At 42.3% G+C, this 23,396-nt stretch overlaps 1 protein-coding gene across 2 annotated transcripts in view; it reads right to left on the bottom strand.

Annotated features, from left to right (window-relative positions):
- Nucleotides 1-16,752, bottom strand: part of SYT6 (synaptotagmin 6) — a 147,577-nt gene extending 130,825 nt beyond the window's left edge. For both annotated transcript variants that reach the window (XM_079979412.1, XM_079979413.1), the window contains exon 1: nucleotides 16,132-16,752. In XM_079979412.1, coding sequence (XP_079835538.1) covers nucleotides 16,132-16,276 — 145 coding nt within the window. In that variant the 5' untranslated portion in view covers nucleotides 16,277-16,752. The remainder of the gene's footprint in view (nucleotides 1-16,131) is intronic.
- Between the last annotated feature and the right edge of the window lie 6,644 nt (nucleotides 16,753-23,396).

The following is a 23,396-nucleotide window of genomic DNA, read 5'->3' as shown; positions in this document are numbered from 1 at the left end:
GCTGATTCACTTTTAATACTGCAAAAAAAAACTTCCCTCCACTGGTCAGAACAAAGCTTAATATAGCTCTTGAAAATAGTGCCTAGCTGGCATTTCAGGGTGATCCCTAAAAGGAAATTCCAGCATTCGGTCCTGGAAGAGTGAAACGGAAACATGCCATAAACAGAGTGAATGGTAATGAGGCAACATCTTTGGGCATTCCAGTGCTTGGGGGAGCAACTCACAAGACCAAACTAGCACATTGAGATTATGGGACAATCCATGCAGCATTTGGTGTGTGTAAACTTAAGCATGTTTGTTACATGTGGCTGGTTACCCCACAAAAATTAAGCAGGTTCACATTAAAATGCAAGCCAAAGCAAATTTCTCCCCTTTCTCTTGCAGGAACACAGCCACAAATCCCTGGGAAAGGGCTTACCAAAAAAAAAAGCACTGCTTTTTACACATTGAAGACCTATGGAGGGGGTGAAGAGCTTTTTGTAGCTTCAGTAATCATGCAAGCCAATTTCACCTGAGGACATTTTTGGCTGGGCACTGGGCACCTTTTAGAGCATAGTTGGGAATCCTTCATCCCTTTGTCTAATTTTATGCAGCTTTTGGCTTGAGGTGGGCAACTCTGTCAATTTCACTTTCTCTCAGTTTCTCACTTTTCCAGTCTTAAATTTGGTCCATATGTTCACATCACTTTGCAAACTTCTTTTTTTTTAAGTCCCCGTGAAAATTCAGCATTTTAGTGCAAATTTCTCCAAATATACGTTTGTTTGTAATGCGTCTAAGTATACATATATTTGCAAAGCAATGTTTCCTAAATACATTATTTTCACTAGTATATACACACTTTACCTGAGTATATGCATTTTGTACTTATTACCTGGTGGGAGATCTGCATTGCAAAATTCAGAAAAGTCTGAATTTCAGAAAATGGCTGTTTCAGTTTGTGTACTGTTTCAGAAAGTGTGAATTGGGTAGTTTCACTTTTGAATACAAACTGAATTAGCCTACTTTGGCCCTCTGCAAGTGAGCAGTCTGGACCTTTGGCAATACTGTTCTGTCCCTTTCCCAGCAGCCCACGGGTGGTCAGGAAAAGAGAGACAGAAGAGATTTTCCCACTGTTTGCTCTAAGCCCTCCTACTCCTGGCTGGAGCTCTGTTCACAGCCGAAATGCAGCCCCTGACAGATCTCCCCCCCCCCACTCTCACACACACACCAGGGAATGCAGTCCTTGACAGAACAAAATGTTGCCAGCCCCTGTTGTAGAGCCTTTCTTGTAAGGTAAAGCTCTGAGTCTAGCAGTGTGCCTAGCATTGCACGAGGCATCCAAACTGCAACAGGAGATGCAGCAATAAAGTGTGAAATCAATAGACAATTATTGTCGGTACAGAAGCCGCCTATCAATCCAGAGCATCACTTTGGCCACTGAAGAGAGCAATAGGAGTGTAAAAGAAACTTAAATGACCACAGAACAGCTCCATTCTGGGTAGTTTTATAGAAGGACCACGTCTGCACATATCAGACCCCCAGAGAGTAGCTCATTATCTGGAATGGAAGCAGGTACCTAATCAGAATGTAAAAGCTGGTGCTCAGATCAATCAGCATTTCCCATCAGTGCTCTTGGCAATGCCTCAGGAAATGGGCCTCACACACCGTGGCAGCTACATACCAAATGCTACATGTGTGACTGATGACAAAGGAAACAGGCTGGCTTTTTGAACCATCCTTCAGAGACATCGTGGAATGGAGACAGGGCAAGGAACAAGCATCCCCGAGGTCTCCTTTACATACCAAGTACATTTCCATGTTTGAAATATCAGAATGAATTTCCCTTTACATTTTTCTGGAGGTAATTTGTAAGTATACTCTGCAGCCACGATTATCCATTCATGTTACCTGCTATGTTTTGGATGCTTCTGATATTAGATTTAAGGACACACACATCACATCCAGAGTATGCCTACAGTGGAGGTTTATAAAATTATGAATGCAGTGAAGAAAAAGAATAAAGAGAAGTTCTCTCTCTCACACACACCCCTCAAATAATACTAGAACTCAGGGTCACCCAGTGAAACTGAATGGCAGAAGATTCAGGAGTGACAAAAGGGTGTACTTTTTTGCACGAAACGTAAGTAATTTATGGAACTCGCCAGTGCAAGATGTGCTAAGGGCATGGTAATTTAGATGCTTGTGAAAGGGGGTTCATGGAGGGTAATTCTAGCAAGATATGCAACCTCAATGTTCAAAAGCAGCATGCTGCTGAATATATCAGTTGCTAGCTAGCAACAAAGGAGAGCATTATTGCCTTCGTGCCCTGCTTGTGGGTTCCCTGGCGGCATGTGATGGCCACTCTGGGAAGCAGCATCCCCACCTAATCATCTGATTGGCCACCATGGGAACAGAAGGGCTCTTCTTAGGGAAGCCTCATTTCTACAGCTTTGTCCCATGCAAACCGTAGTGTTTAGAAGTGGGACCCATAAGCGCAGGACCAATGGCATGGGTCCCACCCACCAGTGCTTGAATTAGAGAGTGGGAGGTCCAGCCACCTATACTTTGTGATGCCCCAGCTACTGTTTTAGAAGGCTCTGGGGACATAATTTGTCACTACACACTGTTGGAATAAGTAACAACACCGACTGTGCAGAGAGAAAAACTGCCACTAAATAATCCCCCCCCCCACACACTTTCTGTATAACAATCCTGAGTTGTTTATCGTAGTTTCTCTTTCATTTTCCTCACTGGTTTGAGTTGTATTCAGAAACGCCTGGTGCTATTAAGTAGAAGATTCAGTTTAACATTTACAGCCTTGTCTCTCTTCAGCGTGGTCAGCCAAAATGTACTCTGAAACGCACACAGTATGGCTACGCTATAGTCAAGGAATGATATCCAAATTACTATACAGAAGACGCAAAGTGGACTATAGTCCATGTCAAGAGCTTCTGCTGTAATAAACTTGCCAGTCTTTAGGGTGCCACAAGATCCTTTGGCTTGGACCCAGAGCTGCACTCAGTGTTCTTTCACTGGTGCTGGGTGAAGAAGGCAGGGAAGCAATCCTTTCCCTCACGTCTCCTGAAGGTCTGCTCTAGATAGTTGAGGGACCTTCCAGAGCAGCATGAAGTGATACAGTGTGGGAAGCGGGAATCTGAGACGTTCACCCCCACCACCTTATCTCCAACAGAAAGGTCCACTGGATCTCAGTGAAGGGAAGAAGCTTTTCCATTTGTGGAACAGGCAGTCTGGATTCCATCACACAATATAGCTCCATCGCAGTTTTTTGCCTGGGGAACATCATCTCCTCCTGAAATGCTGAGCCTAAGGCTAAAATGAATCAGAATGATTCACTTTGATGGTCTAATGCCATTCATCCCAGGCCTGCTGCTTCGCTTGTCAAAACAAAATCCCCAAAGATAGGGCATATCATGTGCTGTGCCAGTACATCTGGCCCTACAGGATATGGTGAAATCTGGCTAGACATAAGACTGTAATACTACAGAGAAAGAAGTATATGGGGCTATGAGGAGGGGGTTGAGGGTTCAGATTGTTGCTTGACATGCTATTTTACATCACAGTTTCGGAAGGTTTGCAATTGTATGCCTGTAACGGGAAATTATGGATGGATCCTTGCCACCAGCAGTCTGCAATCTAGGCTGAGAAAAGGATGCTCACTGGGCCTTTGCTGATCATTATGTTATAGTGGCCTTTCGTCAACCTTGATCACCTGGACTCTTCAGAAAAGAAATTTAATCTACTTGTGCTTTTTATTTTAAAAAACAGCAACCAGCTTTACCCCCTGAAGATGGATGGAAGAAAGCTGCATGAAAGTGAAATTAATTTCTGCCTCTGGCATAAATTACACCATCTAGACATTTGGAAGAGCCAGTCTTCTGAGCTACCCTCTGGCATTATGTCTTTAGGTCCACATGGCATGACTCAACTAGACAGATCACTACTAGGCTACTTGTATTCAAGGTTCATGCAAGTTAGAGAAGACAGCACTAGAGGAGGCACAACTTTAACCAGGAAGCATTGCATGATCAAGATGGTAGAGAGCAGCTATTCCTGTTTTGCAGTGTGCTGTAAATGTTGATGTTCTGCAGGCATTGTGTGTTGACAATAGAATAATACATTGTGCTATAAAGCGGGTGGGGCACCATTCCTGGTTTAAGCAGAGCCACCATTGTCATAGATGAAATAGTGACATTATAAGAAGTGATATGGGACATAAAAGAGGATATGAAGGTCAAATTGGGGGTGATTTTCCTGTAAGCAATCTAGAGGCTTTCTATCCAGACATCACATAGCAGATGTCCATACAAAACAAAAACTAAGCATTTGAAAAAGAAAAGGTGGTCAGCAAGGGGAATGACAGAGGCCCTAAGGAAGAGGGAGGAGGTAACGCAAGGCATCAGGGCAGGCACCAGAAAAGTAGCAGAAACAACATTCTTTGCCCGATTGTATAACTCTAATTCTGGCATGACTGCACTAGCTACCAATTAGTTTCAGGACTCAATTCAGGTTTTGACCTCCAAAGCTTTCTGAGGTTCCGAAGCTCAATACTTCAAGGATCACCTCTTTCAATATGAACCAACCCAGACCCTGATATTTGTGGCCTCTTTTGTAGGACAAGATCTGAAAGTCTTTTATTTTGTAAAGATGTGGGGTTTCTAAGGTTTTTATTGACTATATTTGTTTTTAATATTTTTATGGTGTCTGTAATTTGATTCAAGTCATTTTCATGATTCAAGCAACTTAATAATAGTAGGTAAAGGACCCCTGGATGGTTAAATCCAGTCAAAGGTGACTATGGGGTTGGGGTGCTCATCTCGCTTTCAGGTTGAGGGAGCCAGCGTTTGTCCACAGACAGCTTTCTGGGTCATGTGGCCAGCATGACTAAACTGCTTCTGGCTCAATGGGACACCGTGACGCAAACCAGAGTGCACGGAAATGCCGTTTATCTTACCACCGCAGCAGTACCTATTTATCTACTTGCACTGGCATGTTTTCAAACTGCTAGGTTGGCAGGAGCTGGGGACAGATCAACGGGAGCTCACCCCATCGTGGGGATTTAAACTGCCAACCTTCTGATCAGCAAGCCCAAGAGGCTCAGTGGTTTAGACCTCAGCGCCACCTGTGTCCCATTTATAATAGTAACAACAACAACATTAGCTAACAGAAGAGTAGTTTAAAAAGAATGACAATTAAAAGTCTCTGTCTCTCTTTCAGAAATGAATCCTAATCGACAGAAACAAGAAACACAAGTTTGTGCTAGTGATGAAAATAATTTTTGGGGCTGAGTGCCCTTTTCTTTAATTCTAAGTGTAGGTTTTCTCCACTAGGCCATCATGCCAAACACTTGGCTGTACTTGGTGGATCTTGGGAATCTAGTCAAAATACACACACAGTAGCCCCCATAAGGCTATAAAAATGGTGTCTGTAGAGTCATGTCAGGAATTTACAAGCTCTCACAGCTGTAACTGAAACAGATACATTTTTTACTAGTGCAAAGAACATTATTCCATGACTCTGATCCATTGATTTGTGTATGATACTACAACACAAGGAATCGCTGAATCAGCATGCAAGCCTACAATTTTAACACAGGAATAATTGACCCTAGTTCCAAGCTAGTAATTGGGGCCACATTATATTAAGTGGTTCGTGAAATACAGCTTTAGCATTAGTTAATTCCCTCTGCAACATGCTTGCCGAAATGTTTATATCAATAACTTTCTCCCATTAAGTGCCTTATTTTGCTAATTGACTTAATTATCTGTTTAGAGTAACTAGCAACAGCTTGACACTTACCTAATCTAAACATTGCTGCTGTAAAATCCACTAGAAAAATACCGCAGCAAAATTAAGGTGTCATAGGCAACAAATCTGGAATCTGCAGTAGCGCGTTCCATAATATTGTAAATTCCTTTTGGCCTTTTTTCTTCTAGTAGTTGTTGTTCTATGCTAAGAAGGCTCATGATGAAGTGTGAGCCTTACAAAGAAGTAAGGTTCTTATAACTGAATTTTTGCCCCATAGTCCACACAGTGATTTTTCAAATTAGTTTCACACCCCGAATTTCACATGTAGGCAGAAGTAACGTCATAAGATCAGGACTGCTGGACCACTGTCTGCTTAATTTTCTTCTCTAAATATTTTTATTGGTTGTCATAGATGCAATAACAACTATGTTTAGTAGTCAACTAAACATAATCGTAACACCCCTCCCCCCCAATCTTGCCAGTTACCAGATAAGTATTTGTGTCTTTGTAATATTCATTCCTGTTTTAGTTTTTCTACAGGATTCCTCAATCTTTTCCTTTCAGGGTTGTTTGGAAGTATCCATCCACAGCTAAGTCCTCTCCTCCAATTGCAGTATCAAGAAGTATACATGGTCACAACATCCAGATTTGTAGCGATGCCGCTGGTAACATATTCTGCTTTATTTTGATAATTTGCACAACCCAGTCCTAAACGTATGACATGGAACTGAGTCCTGTTGCACAATATCAGTGGGACTGATGCCCAAGTAATTTATTTAGACTGGGCATGAACCCATACCACTGCCTCAGGGCAATCCAAAGGTATTAGCAAATGCTGCATCCAAGCTACCCTAATTTTGGTACCTTATGCTCAATTTAGTCTTCATACAGGACTGCCAGTTCAGCACTTAAAATTGCAGTGATGAGTCTGGTGAGGCTTGTAAGCTTCTAAAACAGATCAATAAATTCAGAAACTGAAAACACCTTTTGATTTATTCCTTGGTTAATAGATTTGCCCCAAATATATCAAACTCCACTGAGTGAAATGGCTCAATACCTATTGTTATTAGAGACACAGTCAATCTTATCTCCACAACAACAGGTAGCCCATTAGACATAGACCTGCCAGCTGCTGTTGCTCCATTATGGCACCAACCATTTTTTTAATTACAGTCTGGAGTTTATCATCTTTGCTGTGTGTGCTGCAACCTTTCATGCAGCAGTGAGGTCTGACTCACTTTACACACAGAGTTGCCTCTCGCTCGGTTGCCTGCTTCAGAGAATCAGTGACAAATTGCTATGCATGGGCTTAAGTAAGCAGCAGGGGCTACTATTTCCATAGCAAATGGTAAGCTGCACAGCCATTCAATAAGGCAACAACCTATATAACAAGCTGATGCAAAATGCTGCAAGCAAGAGAGGTTAGTCTGAAATCCTGGCCAGTGCCACAGGTTTCCACTGAAGGTGTAAATAAGAGAGCCCTTTTTAATAGAATAGGTGGCTTATAAAGAGAAAGGCACACTCCCACATACACCCAAGGCTCCCGGAATTTCTAGCTATGGGCTTAATGATTAACCTTTGGTAAGCCACTTGCCCATCTGTAAAATGGGAATGATGTCAGCTACTTTACATGAAGTCTGGGAGGATAAGGGTACTTAAGCTTTTGATGCCAGTTCTGTTCTCCAAAGTTCTTTAAATGCTGATGTTTTTTGTCTTCAGGGCTTATGCACAATTACGTTTCCTCTGCATTTTCCAGGCAGAGGTCTGCACTTTAACACTATTGTGTCTTTTTTGTGTTTTTTGCTCTGAGCTTTCTCTGTGAAAACCCACTCTTTAAAGCTGAACCGGAGCCAACGTCAATTTGGGCTTTATGCGGATTGATGTTTGCTCTAAGCAAAAAGACAAATAAAAATCACAGATTGTGCCTGGGAAGAGTGGAGGAAAGGTAAGTGTGTATATTTAATTTTATTGTGTACTATCATATTTGAATGGATTATTGAATATTACTTTATTTGATATAAGCTGTTTATGTTTTTATTATGACATTTTTGTATTGGACCAGATTGTTATAAGGTTGTGATCTTTGTTGTTTCTTCAGTTTGTAAGCTGCCTTGTGTATAGTAATATAGAAAGGTGGTGTACAAATTGAAAGTATAATGATGATGATGATGATGATCCCTCAGTTGTGCTTTTCTGGTTTGGTGCTGTATATTTCAGACCATTTTGTGCTTTCTTTTTAATGGAAAGATACTAACACATTTAACATATAAAAATAACAGCAGCAACAACATTTCACATTAATATGAGAAGAATATGCCCACTGATCAGCCAGTGCTTATACTGAAAAGGACAGCTTTCACATTGCTGCTGCTTCTGTTTTAAAAAGCATCCTGTGTTATACATCATATTGTATTTCAAAAATCTGCTACAGGTGAATTGAAACTTGCACTGATGACCAAGCTGTGTTTTCTTTCCCTTTTGTTCCACAATATGCATTAGAAAGCGCCTTCCAGCCCAAAGTGCATTGATGTGCACATCCAGTTGCATCACTGATAGCACACATCTGATAACAGACCACTGATGTAAACCTCCCCCCCTCCCCCCGATTGTCTTTCTTGCAGCCTGTTATCAGAGGCATCTTATTCTTGCTGCAATAAGCAGCTTGGATGTGACAAGTCCATATTCAATCCCACCCAACATTCTTGGCCTCCCTGATGTTCTGGCAGTGAGTGTCACAAGCAAACAGCATGTATTTTGCTCAAAACCTGTTACCTCGCCATTTCACCGGGTGTCGTTTGCTTTTGTGTTTTGACAAAGAGCAGACTGAGTGTTCACTTTGCCTGCATTGCACCAACTGCTATTTTAACATACCTCGGTTTTCCTTTCATCTTTTCCCTGGAAAGTGGCTCAAGCTCTCAGAATTTCCTTCTGCTCAACTCCACCCCAGTCTGCAATGCATGATCACTTGTTCTTTCCTGATTTCATTGACTTCCACCTCCCAGAAGTCCCAGGAGAAGGAAACACCAAAGGGCTGTTAAGGCTGTTCAAAAGCTTGTGTTTGGACATTCTTGGTTCTGCCGCTTCCTGTCCATGCACCCTATAATTAGCCTGTCTCTCCCACCACTCCCCCACCTCCTCCTTCCCTTTGCCTTGGGCAAGTTCAGCTTCCAGTGAACTCCTTTCCCAAGCCTCTTTTTTCCCTTGAAGGCTATTCAGTCTTTCTTCCTATTCCCTGCCTATGTTTGCATGATCACAGATCTTCCCAGACATAACGCCACCTATGCCAGTTATATCCAGTGGCACTCCCTGATAGCAGCATTTTAAAGGGGTGCCTATGGTGTAGTTCATCAAAGCTTAAACTTGCCTAGAGTTGGTTTTCTAGGCTAGCACCAACTTTGTATTTGATGATCTAGTTCTTCACGTTTGTATCAAAAACAAACCCTTAATTAGGAATATCAGTGGGTTATCAAGTGCCAAATAGTCTGTCTCAGTGGTGTTCTCTTCTTGCAATTGCTATGTGTTTTTAAATGCACTTCATTATGCAGAGAGATGTAGATCAGTGTGCAAAACCCATGCTACCAGATACCCCAAATTAATGACAGAAAGTGAACAGCTAAGAAAACAGGCACAACTGAATAGGCTGTTACTTTAAAAAGAAACCCTCACAACTAATGGATAAAGGCAGATGTGGGAAAGGCAATGTGACAGCAGCTGCCAACAGCTGAATATGGAGTAGGGATGTTTGAGGAATTTAATCTTTTCAAATTCCTGTATGAAATTACCTGATCCACACACCTCAGACTAATTTACAAATTGGAACTTTGCTACCTCCCAATTTTGCACTTCTCTGGATATTGTGACCCAGTTCTAGGCAGTATGAACGCATCAAATACACTTTTTATTTTAAAATTTGTGGATTAAATACAGAATTGTGGGTAAAGACAAGTGAAAGTGGCATGGACCAGAAACTAACAGATGCATGGAGTTCACTCAGAAGTTGTCCTCAGTGTATTGTATTGTTTTGTGCTGCACTGAATTGATTTCATGAGGTTATCTGCGGATGTACCACATTGTTATGTTATTGGTGGGTAGGTGTTTAAAATCAGTGTAGGCCAAAATAGCAAACCAGTAAACGTGCAGGAATCATGAGATTATACAATCGAATATCATGTGTTTTCACTACCAAGCCACATCAAACGTGTTTAATTGAAGTCAGTGAAAATGAGTAAATAGTTTGCCTCTCCTCTAACCATGTTGTATTATAGTGGGGAACACTCGCTCCCTTAAAAAAAAAAAAGAAGATATGACTACTCCATGTCAAGCACAGGTTTGGATCCAGAGCTATGTGAGGGAAAGTCCAGTTGGACAATCTGACATTTTTTCTGCCTCTTCCTTCCTGACTCCCCCCTCAATTTTCCTACTGACATGGTGGCCTATTTCTGCTGAAATTCACCCCCTTCCAGTACAGTCCTGGTGCCACAATCTGAAGTATTCCAGAGCATCCCTTGACTCTTCAGAGCAGCTTCTCAGTGTTTGCAGGAGGCTGCAGTGGGGAGGACAGGGTGGGAACGCCACACTATGAGTGCACTTCCATGGCTCCAACCCCCAGTTTAAGAACACAGGAACCTGTATTATACCCGGTCAGACTGTTGATCTATCTAGTGCAGTGCAGATCCTTACACTGTTTGGCAGTAGCATCCCAAGGTTTCAGACAAGGTACTGCCATACAAGGAGATTTTAGAAAGTGAACCTGGGATCTTCTGCATGCAAAGCAGATGCTTCATCATTGAGTTATGGCCCTTTCCAATCGTCCTAAGCCAACTCTGAGATTCCAGTCCAATTGCTATTGGCCATTGATGGGATGACCAACTTCTGCTTGGCAACCACTGAAACTTTGAGCGTAGACTAACTTTTGGTTCTTGCTTGAGTTGTACAGAATATTTTTCCAGACCTCAGAATTCCTTGGTTTCCTCTGCTGTGGTCCACTAAACCTTCTGCTCTGTCTGATTGGCAAAAAATACAAATTTACAAGTGTTACAAGGTTGTAACACATGGGAAATTACCAGTGCAGAAATATGCTGCATGCAGGCTCAGATAACACAGAGAGACATTAAGGCATCCCGGAAGGAAACCTCTTGTTATCATAGCAAAAGTGCCAGGCATATGTTGGCTGGTTGCACTCAGCCCATTATACAAATGTTCTCATTCTGCTCTCCTGCCTCAGTTGTGCAGTCAGGCATTCTGGAGTCATCAATATTGCCTATGGGAGTCTTACCTGTGAGCATTGCCTCAGGACTGATTATCGGGGACCACAGAGAAGAAAGTAGGCTAGCATGGCATGGAGCTCTCCAATAGTTCCAAGAGAATTTCACTGCTGTTCAAAGCGGCAGGAGGGTTTTATAACTCTGTGTACTAGTAAGCCATATTTTCCTCTTTCATCCTCTCAATTTGTCCTATCATCAGCTTGTGTTTTATACAATATATGGGCATAAAAATTATGTGTAAAGTATAAAAACTTGACTTTTCAAGTCATCACAAGCCTAGATTGTTTGACAACATACAAATTCATGTATGTGCTCATATAGAACATGTATGAATGGCCTATTCTCAATGCATACTGCGGAGTGGGGGGCAGTATTGGGTGGCGAAACAAAGAATGGTCATCTAAAGTCATTCATAAGTCATGGAGTCATCTAAACTCATTCATAAGTCATGGAGTTTGAAGCTACTAGCCCAGCCTTCTCTAACCTGATGTCTTCCAATCATATCTGACTGTTGACCATGCTGGCTGGAGTTAACTTTGGATTTGCTTCTTTTTATGATTTTCTAGATCCATTTCAATCAGTGTTTAGGCCTGGTTTTGGCACCGAAGCTGCCTTTTCATTAAAAAAAAAATTATACACCACTTCATTGTAAAAAAGAAACACACCTTAAGGCAGTTTACAAAAAAACAAACCAGATTAAAATTACCTCAACTATCTAAGCATCTTTCTTTCAACTGTGCTGTTTTGAATCATCTAACAGAGGGCCTTCTCGGTAGTGGCACCTGCCCCGTGGAATGCCCTCCCATCAGATGTCAAGGAAATAAGCAACTGTCTGACTTTTAAAAGACATCTGAAGGCAGTCCTGTTTAGGGAAGTTTTTAATGTTTGATGTTCTATTGTGCTTTTAATTCTGTTGGGAGCAGCCCAGAGTGGCTGGGGAAACCCAGCCAGATGGGTAGATTGTAAATAATAAATAATGATGATGATGATGATGATTTCAGCTTCCTAGGATGTCCCTGAGTTCTGATAATATGAGGGAGGGGGAAATTATTTGTCCATTTCCTCCTCACTATGCACAATATTATACTCTTCTTACTTACAAGAGAAAAACACACCAATATTCAGAGGATAGGTTGGATTATTCACTGCTAAAATAGGAGCAATGATGTTATCAAAGTACAAATTTCACTGTTTCAGTATATGAATATTTCCAGATTGTAATGCTCAATTGCATTATACATTAAGCACTATTCCCCTAAGAAGGACTTATCTAGCTCACATTGTAAACTAAGCTTCTGGACACATGCATATACTGGGCACCAGGGGGAAATGGAGTTCTTTCAGAGTGTCCTCCTGGTAACAGCTACTGCCACTGACCTCCTGAGAAGTGTGATGGGAAGAGAAGAGGGCATAACTCATGAGGGTGAGGTCTTCAGGTTTGTGAGGGTGGGGGAGGCATTTGGGCCATATCATACTGCCAATAATCTCCTTGGATGTGCAGTAGGATTTCTGAATTGGACTCAGAGTCATTTGCTGAGCCAAATTCCAGACACCCTTACCTTTTGCCCTGTGCTTTCTAGACAGAGGTCTGTGCTTTCCCAGTCTGTGTCTGAGTGCCTTCTCTTTTTGTGCCTTGCCACTTTCCAAGGAAAACCCACTTAATGCTGAACTGGAACAAATAGCAATTTGTTTTTTTCCACAGACTTGTTGTCAGTATTAAAGAGCGGGTTTTTGCAGGGAAGGCTCTGAGGCAAGCAAAACAAAAAACACCACTCAGACACAGAGCTTTAAAGTACAGACTTGTGCTACAAACACAGCGCAAAAGGAAGTCTGGATGAGCCCTGAGCCAAAGGGAGCCCATCCATTACTACCAAGAAGAGCTCAGCGCAAATCTCTACATCAGTCATCCTCCACAAGTTCCATGTTTCCCATTCCTTGCTCTGATTGTGCTGTGACATCTACAGATCTTTTTTCTTTTCTTTTTAATTGATTTATTTGGTTTTTCAAGTTAAAATTTTACAGAGATATATCAAACATAAATAATAAAAACAAGATTCCAGGTAATCTCCTGGACTTCCATCCTTCCCTTTGTTGGTCCTATTATTAAACATTTCCTCCTGCATCTTTTATGATGGTCCAAATCTTTTACATCTCCATTGTGTACAGAATTTACCCTTAAACTACAAGTGATATTCCAATCCTACTCAAGATTTTAACTGTTTACCATTGTCTTTAAGACGTTATAAATTTTCCCCATGCCTTATTAAAATTTTGGTCTTCCTGATTTCTGATTCTTCCAGTCATTTTAGCCATTTCAGCATAGTCCATCAACTTCACCAGACATTCTTCTATAAGGTTCTTTAACACAAAGACTCAATCTTATGTCTACTGGGATCTAGGATCAATCCATGGGAGCATAGAAAGATGCCTTACAGTGAGTCAGGTCATTGGTGCATCTAACTCATCATTGCCTACACTGAACTGGAAGTGGGTCTCCAGGGTTTCAGACACGGAACGTTTCCAGTCCCATCTGGAAATACAGGGAGTTGAACCTGGGGTGTTCTGCATGCAAAGCAGATCATTTCTTGCAATACACTGTAAGTCTTGAGAGATCATCTGAATTCTAGCAAGCAGCAAATACTTCTGATTTATCAGGGAAACACAGTATGGACTCAGGCACCCTGAATATTTGCACTTCCCTGGCTCCCTGGTTCCTGGGAAACTGTTATAGCAGCATTCAAAGCATCAGGGCTGGATGGAGATGTGCCAACTTGGATTAAGACCCAAGCCAGAGAAGAACTTTTAAAGAAAACGGCACTTGCTTCATAATGCCAACAAATCTTCTAAGCGAGATATTCCAAGATAGGCAGTTATGAATTTCAGCACCATCTCTAGTAAACGGCACGAGGTTGCTTGTCAAAATCAGGGCATTGTTTGCGCTCTGCTGCGAACAGCAGGTCGATGGGCTGCTTTAAAGCAATAGTGAAGCTACCTCAGCAATCAGGTAATCCCCGCTGAAATCACAGCATCCATCCCGATAGTCAGCCGTTTGCAGGGATATAGAGCAATCAACCAGAGATGGGTTCAGGTGAGCAACTCTGAAATGTAAAGTTTTTGTGAACTGCTTCAGAGAAGCAGTTTATTATTTCAGAAATGTTGCTTGCCAGGACCCCTCTTGGTGCCTTGTGAACAGGGTTTATTTTGTACCAGGGTTCAGCTCTGGGTCCTGATTTGAATGCCAAATGTCTGTTCAGTTATCCTTCCACATTCCAAAGAAAAGAATGCTAGGCAAGTAAAGTGCAAATCCCATAGCAAGGAGAAACAGTCAGAAGAAAACACAAACACACACACACACACACACCTGGGACCAGGGACAGGGCTACCAGTCTGTGGCAGATGTGAGTCCAGCTATCTCTCTCTTGCTTTAGAAACTCATCTGCACTCATGAAATTGCAAAGACTCAACTTTCCACTTGGAGCTTATTTGTTGTCACACCAGGAAAGCTGCAGCAAATATCCAACCTGCTGCCCTCCAGATGTTTTGCCAACCAGGTGCCCTCCAGCACGCTGGCTGAGGCTGATGGGAGTTGTCATCCAAAACATCTGGAGGGCACCAGGTTGGCAAAGGATTCCATCAAGCAACAAGCAAAGACTTCCTGTTCATGAAGGCGTCCTGTTGGCTTTCCACAGTCAGGAAAGTCTGGCCTAGGATAGTTGATTTTAAAGCAAACCTTCCCTAAGGGCATGTCAAAGACAATTCCAGGAAGCAGCTATGATTTAGACCAGTGTTCAAGCCCTGTGGTGATGAATGTTTCAACAGGCATAGATTGGCTCTACTTGTGGCTGGAGATGGCACAGAACTCTCCCTGGTCCTGTGGGGCACATGGGTGTTGCTGTGCATCTTAATATAAAAATGGCAAGGCAATATAAGGAAGTCTGTGTTAAGAACACAAAAGCAGACCTATTGCACGAGACCTGCTGGATCAGACTGATCAGATTCCTCTGAGAAACTCACAGACAGGCCATAGAAGTAATTGTTGTTTGGCCACAGCATTCAATAAAGGGCAATATTCAGGGCTGTCTTAAGGATATGCGGCGCCGGGGTGCAAAGATCTGCCCAGCACCCCCCCCCCCCCGTTGCCCAATCCTAGGCATGCAGGAGGGCAAAGCTGGCCGGCCACCTCAGCATTTTGCTGGCTCAGTCACTCCCAAACTCCAACCGATGGGTGGGCTCTTCCCCGGATTCAACTCTCGGGCCCCAGACTCTCATCCTGGTGCCCCTGAGAGCCTGGCACCCAGGTGCCCCGCATCCCTAGCGCCTATGAGTAAGACAGCCCTGGCAATATTGCTTCTAGTCTGAATGTCCATTTAGGTATCACAGCTAATAGCTGTTAAGAGACTCATCCTCCTATGTCTACTACTGCAGGATTTAAAGCACTATTTTAAACAGGTTTTGACCCCGGGTGTGGGGGGGAGCATAATATCAACCCTAAGAATACTCCTACTATCTAGCATGGAGTTAAAATGAGATTCCTTGATGGCTTTTACTGCCACTGGAAAGTCAAGTTTAACTCAAGTGTCTGAGCTTTTCAATGCAGCACTGCACCCAATTTACTTCTTTGATAGAAGCTGCACTCAGTTAATGAGTAAAATGTACTTTTTTCTCTCTTTTACTGCTAACCACAGAGCTGTCAAAATGCAAGGGTATCCACCACCTTGTGCTAACTAACAGGTGAAACTCTGAGATCTCAAAGTACACAGACTGAGCTTGATTTCGCTAAAAGACTTCCTAAAAATGGATGCACCCCGCCCTTACACTCTTTGAACAGGGAGGAGGTGTTTCTACACATTTTCCCCTGCTTCCTTCCAGTTATTTTGAATATTCTTTCACTTTGAGTATTCTTTCACTTAGCAAACATTACAAGAACTTGCAGTTTCAACAGGTTTCTTCGGACTCCCCCAACAACACACATCTGCAGAGGATTTAAAACGAGATAGAGGGAAATGCCTGGCATAAAGGGGGCATTTGTACAAGCTTCACCTCCATGGTGACCTTCTTCTCCCATAGCATCATGTGAATAGGAGTCAAGGAGCAGTTAACAGGGGAACAGAGGTCACTGTACCTGGCTCAGGGCTGCTCAGGTCTTGAAAGAGGAGGAACTCCTTGCAGGTATCCAAGTCCAACTGGGGCAGGCTCTTCTTACGGCAAAGGTCGGTGACAATCCGAGCTGCCGTCTGACACTGGCTTTCCTCCTTAGCGACGCTCATTTCCCAAGCTGCATCTCCCTTTGCCTCCTACCTGGCTGATTTGGAAAGATCAAAGTAGGAGGGCAGAGTCCCAGTCCCAGTGCCACACACCCCGGGACTCAGGACTCCACTAGCGCCTGCATGCCATCGCAGTTCAGAGACAAACCGTGTGGCACAGGCTGAGGTCAAGGCTGAGGCTTGACCACTTGAGGTCACTTTTGGCACACCACGGCTCGCTGCAAACCAGCCCGTGCCTTCTGATGCTCTTGTTGCGTTCGATAACACAGAGCTGCATTTACTGCCAAGGCGTGTTCTGCACAGGGATCCTCCTTCTCCTCCTCCTCCCCAGTTCAGTTTGATTCCCTCCTTGCACACTTTCAAAGCCTCCTTCCAGAGAAGCTATTTAACCCCTCGGTGGGTGTACCTTCTGTATCAGGTGGTGGAGGAGACATTGCAGCTACACGTACAAAGGAGAGAACAGGAATGCTGAGATCTTACAGCACGGAACAGCTTGTCACAACACAGAGCTGAAGCTGAGCAGCACCATTGGTTGCTACACATGCAGCTTCCAGCACAAGGGAGGGAACAGGTTTTATTTATTGGCTTAGCCCAGCCCTAAGATGCTAAGCTGCAAATTGCTAATAGGGGGCCAGCCCTGTTTTGTGTACGGTAATTAGATCACTGTTTTAATTTACAGTATCACTTCTGGGTTCCCACTGTCAGACCAGGCTGTGCAACCAATCCGCACATAGAGAAAGCGCCAATTGTCAGGCATGAGCAACGATCGCATAATGGGCAATTAATACAATACCCTGTAGAAACGAACTCAGGAGTGGAAGAGGAGGAGGAAGAGAATCTAACAAAAGAAAAGAAAAAAACCACGCACAAAAGATATGCCAAGGAGTTTGCAACCCCAGTCTCGTGGATCATAAGAAAGTGGGTGTCTGGAACAATTCCACTGCACTTACAGTGTCAGATAATTACCTGTTAACACAACTTTGTATAGCTGCGAGACAAATCTCTACAAATGATTATGGAGATTCGGCGTGCTATGCCCTCAAAACATAGTCCTCTCTAATTCCAGGTAGGTGGGAATCAAGTCTCCACGATGCCAAAGAAGAGTCGTGTATAAAGGAAGAGAGTTCAGTTGGGGGTTTCAATTGCATGTTGGTGTGCTGTTTTCTACTCCTGGCATTAATATTACAATTCTACAGCCATTGTAAAATCATTGTTAGGATATGTTGTTTATATAGAATTCCACTATGATTTAACTCCTCCTGCTTTCACCTCTCGCCTCATTTGCCTGCTTCTGATGAGAATGCCTTGGTAAGGAGAAATATGGCAGCTGTCCCATACAGGTGGCAACCATTTCGTACGGGGCTTCCGGTCCCCATGCACATCAGCAGAGCATGTATATATGTGTTATGCCCCGCCCCCATTCTACCCTCTTCCAGTTCCAAAAGGACCTGAATGATGGTGATTGATGAGCCTAAAATGGTTGTCGCCTGTATTAAAGACATGGGGAACCTGTGGAAAGATCAAAGCAGGAGGACAGAGTCCCAGTCCCAGTGCCACACACCCTGGAACTCAGGACTCCACTAGTGCCTGCATGCCATCACAGTTCCTCTCTGCCTATAGACAACCGTGCACCACAGGCTGAGGTCAAGGCCACTTGGCCACCTGAGGTCACTTTTGGCACACTATGGCTCACTGCAAGTAAATCCCATTGAACTGAAAAGGACTTACTTCTGATAAGGTATGTACACAATTGCATCATAAAATGATGGTCCAAAATTTTGTGTTGTTCCTAGATTAATTTATTCATACTGTTCTGGTTGCCTCGTCAGGTTGCCTCATAAAGCTGGAGAAGGTGCAGAAAATTGGAACCAGAATGGCCGAGGAGAAAGCATATTTTCCCTGTGAGGAAATGGAGCAGCATTTCTGCTTTTTCAGTTCAGAATAAAGATGACTGTAAGGCAGGACTTGCTAGAGGCATATAAACTTATGCATGGAGGAAGGGTTTTTTTCTGCCTCTATTATATTAGAACTCAGGGCCACCCAATTAAATTGATTGGCTGAAGATTTCTCACACTGTTCAGAACATAGGAAGTTGACTTATGCAGTCAACCCATTTGTTTCATCTAGTTCAGTATTGTCTACATTGACTGGTGGCAGCTCTCCTAGGATTAAGAAGGAGTCTTTCCCCAGCCCTACCTGATGATGGTAGGACTTCGAAGGAGTAAAAGCCCATGGAAAAGCCTACATGTGCTTTTTCTGATATGCAATGCCAAACACAGGTTGCTCCTTAATTTCAGTGGGCAGTGCTATGGTTTCAGCCTCAAATATGCTGGACACAATAAGAAAATATTAAAAGAAAACAAAGATGTGAGCTGGGGATTGGCTCAAGTTATTTGGTTTTGAGGGGGAAGGCAATATTGGCAAATATTCAGTGTTCCTATCCTGCCTTACTAAACCATATATCCACGGAAAAGAGGAGTTTCAAGTCAGTCCTGGCACAAATTAAGCCTCCATTCACACACCAGAAGCAATCCCCTTGTACAAATCTTCCACCCATTACACACTAAGCCCAAATATGTTTTGTTTTTTCCTCCCATTGCTTGTTTGGTTTTCTCCAAGTGTCTCTGATTTCTGAATACTGTACAGCTGCTCTGGGATTTACAGGAAAAATTAATGATGGGTAGCTTTTTAATGACAATATATATGGTATCTGATTACTTAGTGGGTGACTAAATGCTGTGTGGTTAGGAGCTTACAGTGTTTATAGCTGCAGAAACTAAGTGGAGGAAGATAGTTTGGAGACAAATCATTGAACACTTAAAGCATCCTCTTCACACTGAGAACAGCTCACACTTCCCAGAATAAAGGAAGACTCACACCACAGCATATACCCCGTCACAGGTTAGGAAGTAAAGCGACAACTTTTTCCATTCCACCCTGTGTCCCTTGCATGCAGTACTGTTTCTCTTCTGCTGCAATTCTTCTTCCCTCTACATTATTTGACTCACTGTTTGCTGTGGTGAAATTGTGTAATTTACATAATTTATGTAATTAAGTATGGAATTACGTAAATTACCTTGCTATTATGTTGCTGCTTTTTATTTATTTAAACCAAGTTCAAAGAGAGATAAATGCAACCACACCATCACCAACCACCACAAAATGGTATTATTTATTTTATTATATTGAAAACTTTTATACTTTTATACACATGTGTCTCAAAGCCATTGCAGAATATGGAGGTGGAAGGACTAAAAGTCATTCATCTGCCCATCAGCTTTAAGCAATAAGATTGCAGAGTTGCAACTGACAAGCAATGTAATAAATCAATTAACACTACTTTCTGAATGTTAGGTGCCACTATAGCTATATTGATGCAAACCACTCTATGCATTCATCAGAGTGTGAGACAGGAATGGCAAGATGCGATACGCCAGTATTGCACCTACCTTAAGAAATCAGTCTAGGGCTTCAGTCCTAAACACATTTGTGAAGGAGTAAGCCCTATTGAACACAATGAGCCTTCCTTCTGAGAAATCATGCATAAGGGTGTGCTATAATTGCCTATCACAGATGTGACTATTGACAATGACTGCACTATAACAACACGGTTTCCTTGTTACCCTGAAAAAAGAACAGCATCCAAAGCCATCAACTTGAGGCCATCACCTTGTTGAAGCCAAGCAGTTCTGGGTGTAGTCAGTGCCTGAATGGGAACCCCATGTACAGCTAGGTTTCATGATGGTAGGAAAGGTGGGCTATAAAAGTAAGAAAATATTTCTTAAAAATTTGTTTCAGTTGCAGGGTCTGCAAGCCTATGCGATGCCCATTGCTTCTCACCATTTCTCTTGGTCTGAAGATCAGTTTAGAAAGCGGGGTACAGGGAAAAAATAATTCATCTGGATTGAACATCAGAAATGACACCGAGGAATCAACTTGTCATTCTGAGTGAAAGGTTATAAAGGAAGAAAAAAATTCAATCAGCCACAAAACATAACCAAGACTAGAATAAAATGCACAATAATATCCCAGAATGTCAACTTAATGAATCGCTTCAGAGCACAGGGAGAAAGTTCTGCCTAGTGGAAGAGGCAGCCACACCAGGCAAAATGTGCCTTTGTCATTCAGCTGCATTCAGTGGCCCTGGTGAAGGTCCCTCCATGTTACTTTACACATAGCCTCCAAAAACTAGAAAAATAAGACATGGTCACATATGCATTGCATATGTTTAGTACACTATATGTAGTTACCTATACGTTTTGTATTGTATATTGTTTTATTATATTTGAAGGTATTATTGTTTTTATATGTGTATGGGTCTTATGTTTCTGGTGTTTCTCCTGTAGGAGAAGACCTCTAATGCAGGCATAGGCAAACTCAGCCCTCCAGATTTTTTTGGGACTACAATTCCCATCATCCCTGACCACTGGTCCCGTTAGCTAGGGGTCATGGGAGTTGTAGTCCCAAAACATCTGGAGGGCCAAGTTTGCCTATGCCTGCTCTAATGTGTATATATTTACACATGACCAAAACAAAACTCATTTTATATCTTGTATTAGAGCCAACAATTCTAGCGAATGAGAGATTTCTCTAGTTCAATTCTCTGAGGATGCATACATTTAAAGCATACAACTTCCCCCAAAGAATCTTGGGAACTGTAGTTTCTTATGGTGGTTTGCTGGGAATGAGTCATGTGCACCTGTTTCTGATGTAAAAGAAATAAAACCCCACCAAGTGGCATATCATTTTTCTGATTTCTCTCTTCAGTTTATTCATTCAGAATAAATTTATTCAGAAATGGACAGAGTCTACAGATCTTTTCTCAGAAGGGTGTCTGGAGATTGTAATATTTTCAACTTTCAAGGCACAGAGATCCTGGCTGCTGCCAACACCCAAGTCAAAAGCCCCTTGGAATGAAAAATAATTCCTTTGATCATCCCATAAATTAAAATGTGGAGAAGGCTGCACAATACACTTAAATATATTATATATGTCTTGATACACTTCATTCCATATTTTATTCTTATACACCTTCATTGGTTTAACAAGGTATTTTACTAGAATCTCTCACTAAAAATTTCCCCATGTGCCAGAATTCACAGTCAGTAAGCTACTTCTTAGTTTTAAGGATAGTTTCACAAGGTTCTGTTTTGCACCCTCTGGGATTTGGGTATTTAGATCTAAAGCTCCTTTTTTTTCTCTCTTACAGGTTTTCTATACAGATTTTCTATCAGTTAATTCCCATATTGAGTTTTGATGCAAAAGGTGCATCAGTGTACTTCAAAATAAGCAAGAAGAATTACCTTTTGATAACACTCACCACTCTGCACTATAAATCAAAATCACCACCCCATTTCTTCCAAAATTAAAGTCCATGCACAATGTCCTCTGGGCAGCATAGAACTTATGGTGCACTGCTATGTTGAGATGTTGCCTTTCTGATAGGCTACAAATTGAAACCAGAGGCAGCAGAACTATTTCCTCAAATTCTTCTCTTCATGCATGCCACCATAATAGGTTGTAAAAGAGCTACCCAGCAAATTTGCCGTAGTATGGCGCAAATGCCTTACTAAGCATTTCACTTTCCAAAATTTCAGTTGTCATGACAACATGATTGAATTCTTTTTTAAAGAAGGAAATGCTCTGGGATTAGGTCCCAGCAACTCTACTTTTTAATTAGCTGTAGACCCCATTGCCCATGCAATATAAGCCGCCGTTGCAAATGCTTAAGGATAAGTTTGGGATCAGAGCAGTAATAGTTCGCCAGGCACAAAAGTAATATTATTGGCCTTGACAACCTGCTAGGGTACAGCCCAAAAGGCTTTGCAGCTACAGCAAGTGAAAAAGTCAAATTTCACAACGTGAGAGGCCACAACAATTTATGCACATTCAACACATTACTAAATACTAGTAATAAGACCCTGTCCATGTAATAGATTTAGCTGTCTCTGTCGCACATCCCCTAAATCAAGGATGGCCAGTGGTCAGGGGTGCCACTGACCTGGTGTCATTTTGATACTGTTAGACTACAACTCCCATCATCCCTGACCATTGGCTATTCTGGCTGGGACTGATGGGTGTTGTACTAGAAGCATCTGGAGGGAACCAGGATGTGGAAGGCTGTCCTATTGAATCTCCCAATGCCAGAGACTACACTTCATCTTTTACCACAGTTTAAATCCGCTCAAAGGGATGCTGTGCCGCTCTTCAGCAAAGTGCTTCTCCTCTCCTATTTAAGTGAAATGCATTCCAGGAGGTCTTCTACCAACTGTTCCATCTTTGGGGATTGTTTGGCCTTCTAGTGCTGCAGCACCAGCTGTTTCATCAAGAAAACTGCAAGCAAATAATTTATGATCAAGTTTGCAAAAATACAAATTAATAATGTGGCCAGATTCAGATTTAGGCTGCTGTTCTAGCTCCTTTTAGGCATTCAAGACCATTGGACAGGTAAAAAATATATTAAGTGACCCATGTTTTATTTGGCTGCCTATGTCTCCAACTCCATTGTCCTCCTGTATTAGACTCAGTTTATAGCAATGCTGGGCATGATAAAAGGCTTGCAGTAGAATGAATCAGATTTAATCTGAAATTCAGCACAGAAATCTTAATTGCCTACAGAACTCCTTTCTGTCCATTCACCAGTATCTCTCTGCTTTTCAACATCATTAAACTTTTTCTTTGCTGAGTTTACAAGTCTTTTAAGAACTGATTATGCATTACTATCAGGCAGTGCTTTTTTCCCTAAAAAAATGTTTAGGGGTACTCTCATTTTCCTACTCATATTGAAATACTGCTCCTCAGTGAGGCCAAACTTAGATTCACAAAATGTTTAGGGGTATGCGTACACCTGTGTCCCCCCAGGGGAAAAAAAGCACTGGTATCAGGTAAAAGATGCTTGTTCTCCAATCCCAATCTTTGGGAAGTGGCAGTATTGAAACAAAAAGAAGAGGAACAGGATTCACTGAACAAGATCTGCCAGTGGAAGCCATGTACAATGACTTCTGCTGGCACAACAAGGCTTTCCACCCCCTCTACTCCCCCTCCCCCCACATGCCCCCTGAGACTGACTCTGGGGGCCAGGAGAAACTCCAGAACAGCACATAAGGGGGATCATTCCACCTGG

The sequence above is a fragment of the Podarcis cretensis genome, assembly GCF_951804945.1.
Source record: "Podarcis cretensis genome assembly, chromosome: 6".
Classification (NCBI taxonomy): Eukaryota; Metazoa; Chordata; class Lepidosauria; order Squamata; family Lacertidae; genus Podarcis; species Podarcis cretensis.
Note: the sequence above shows the minus strand (reverse complement) of the source record. Positions and strands in the feature narration are given on the sequence as shown.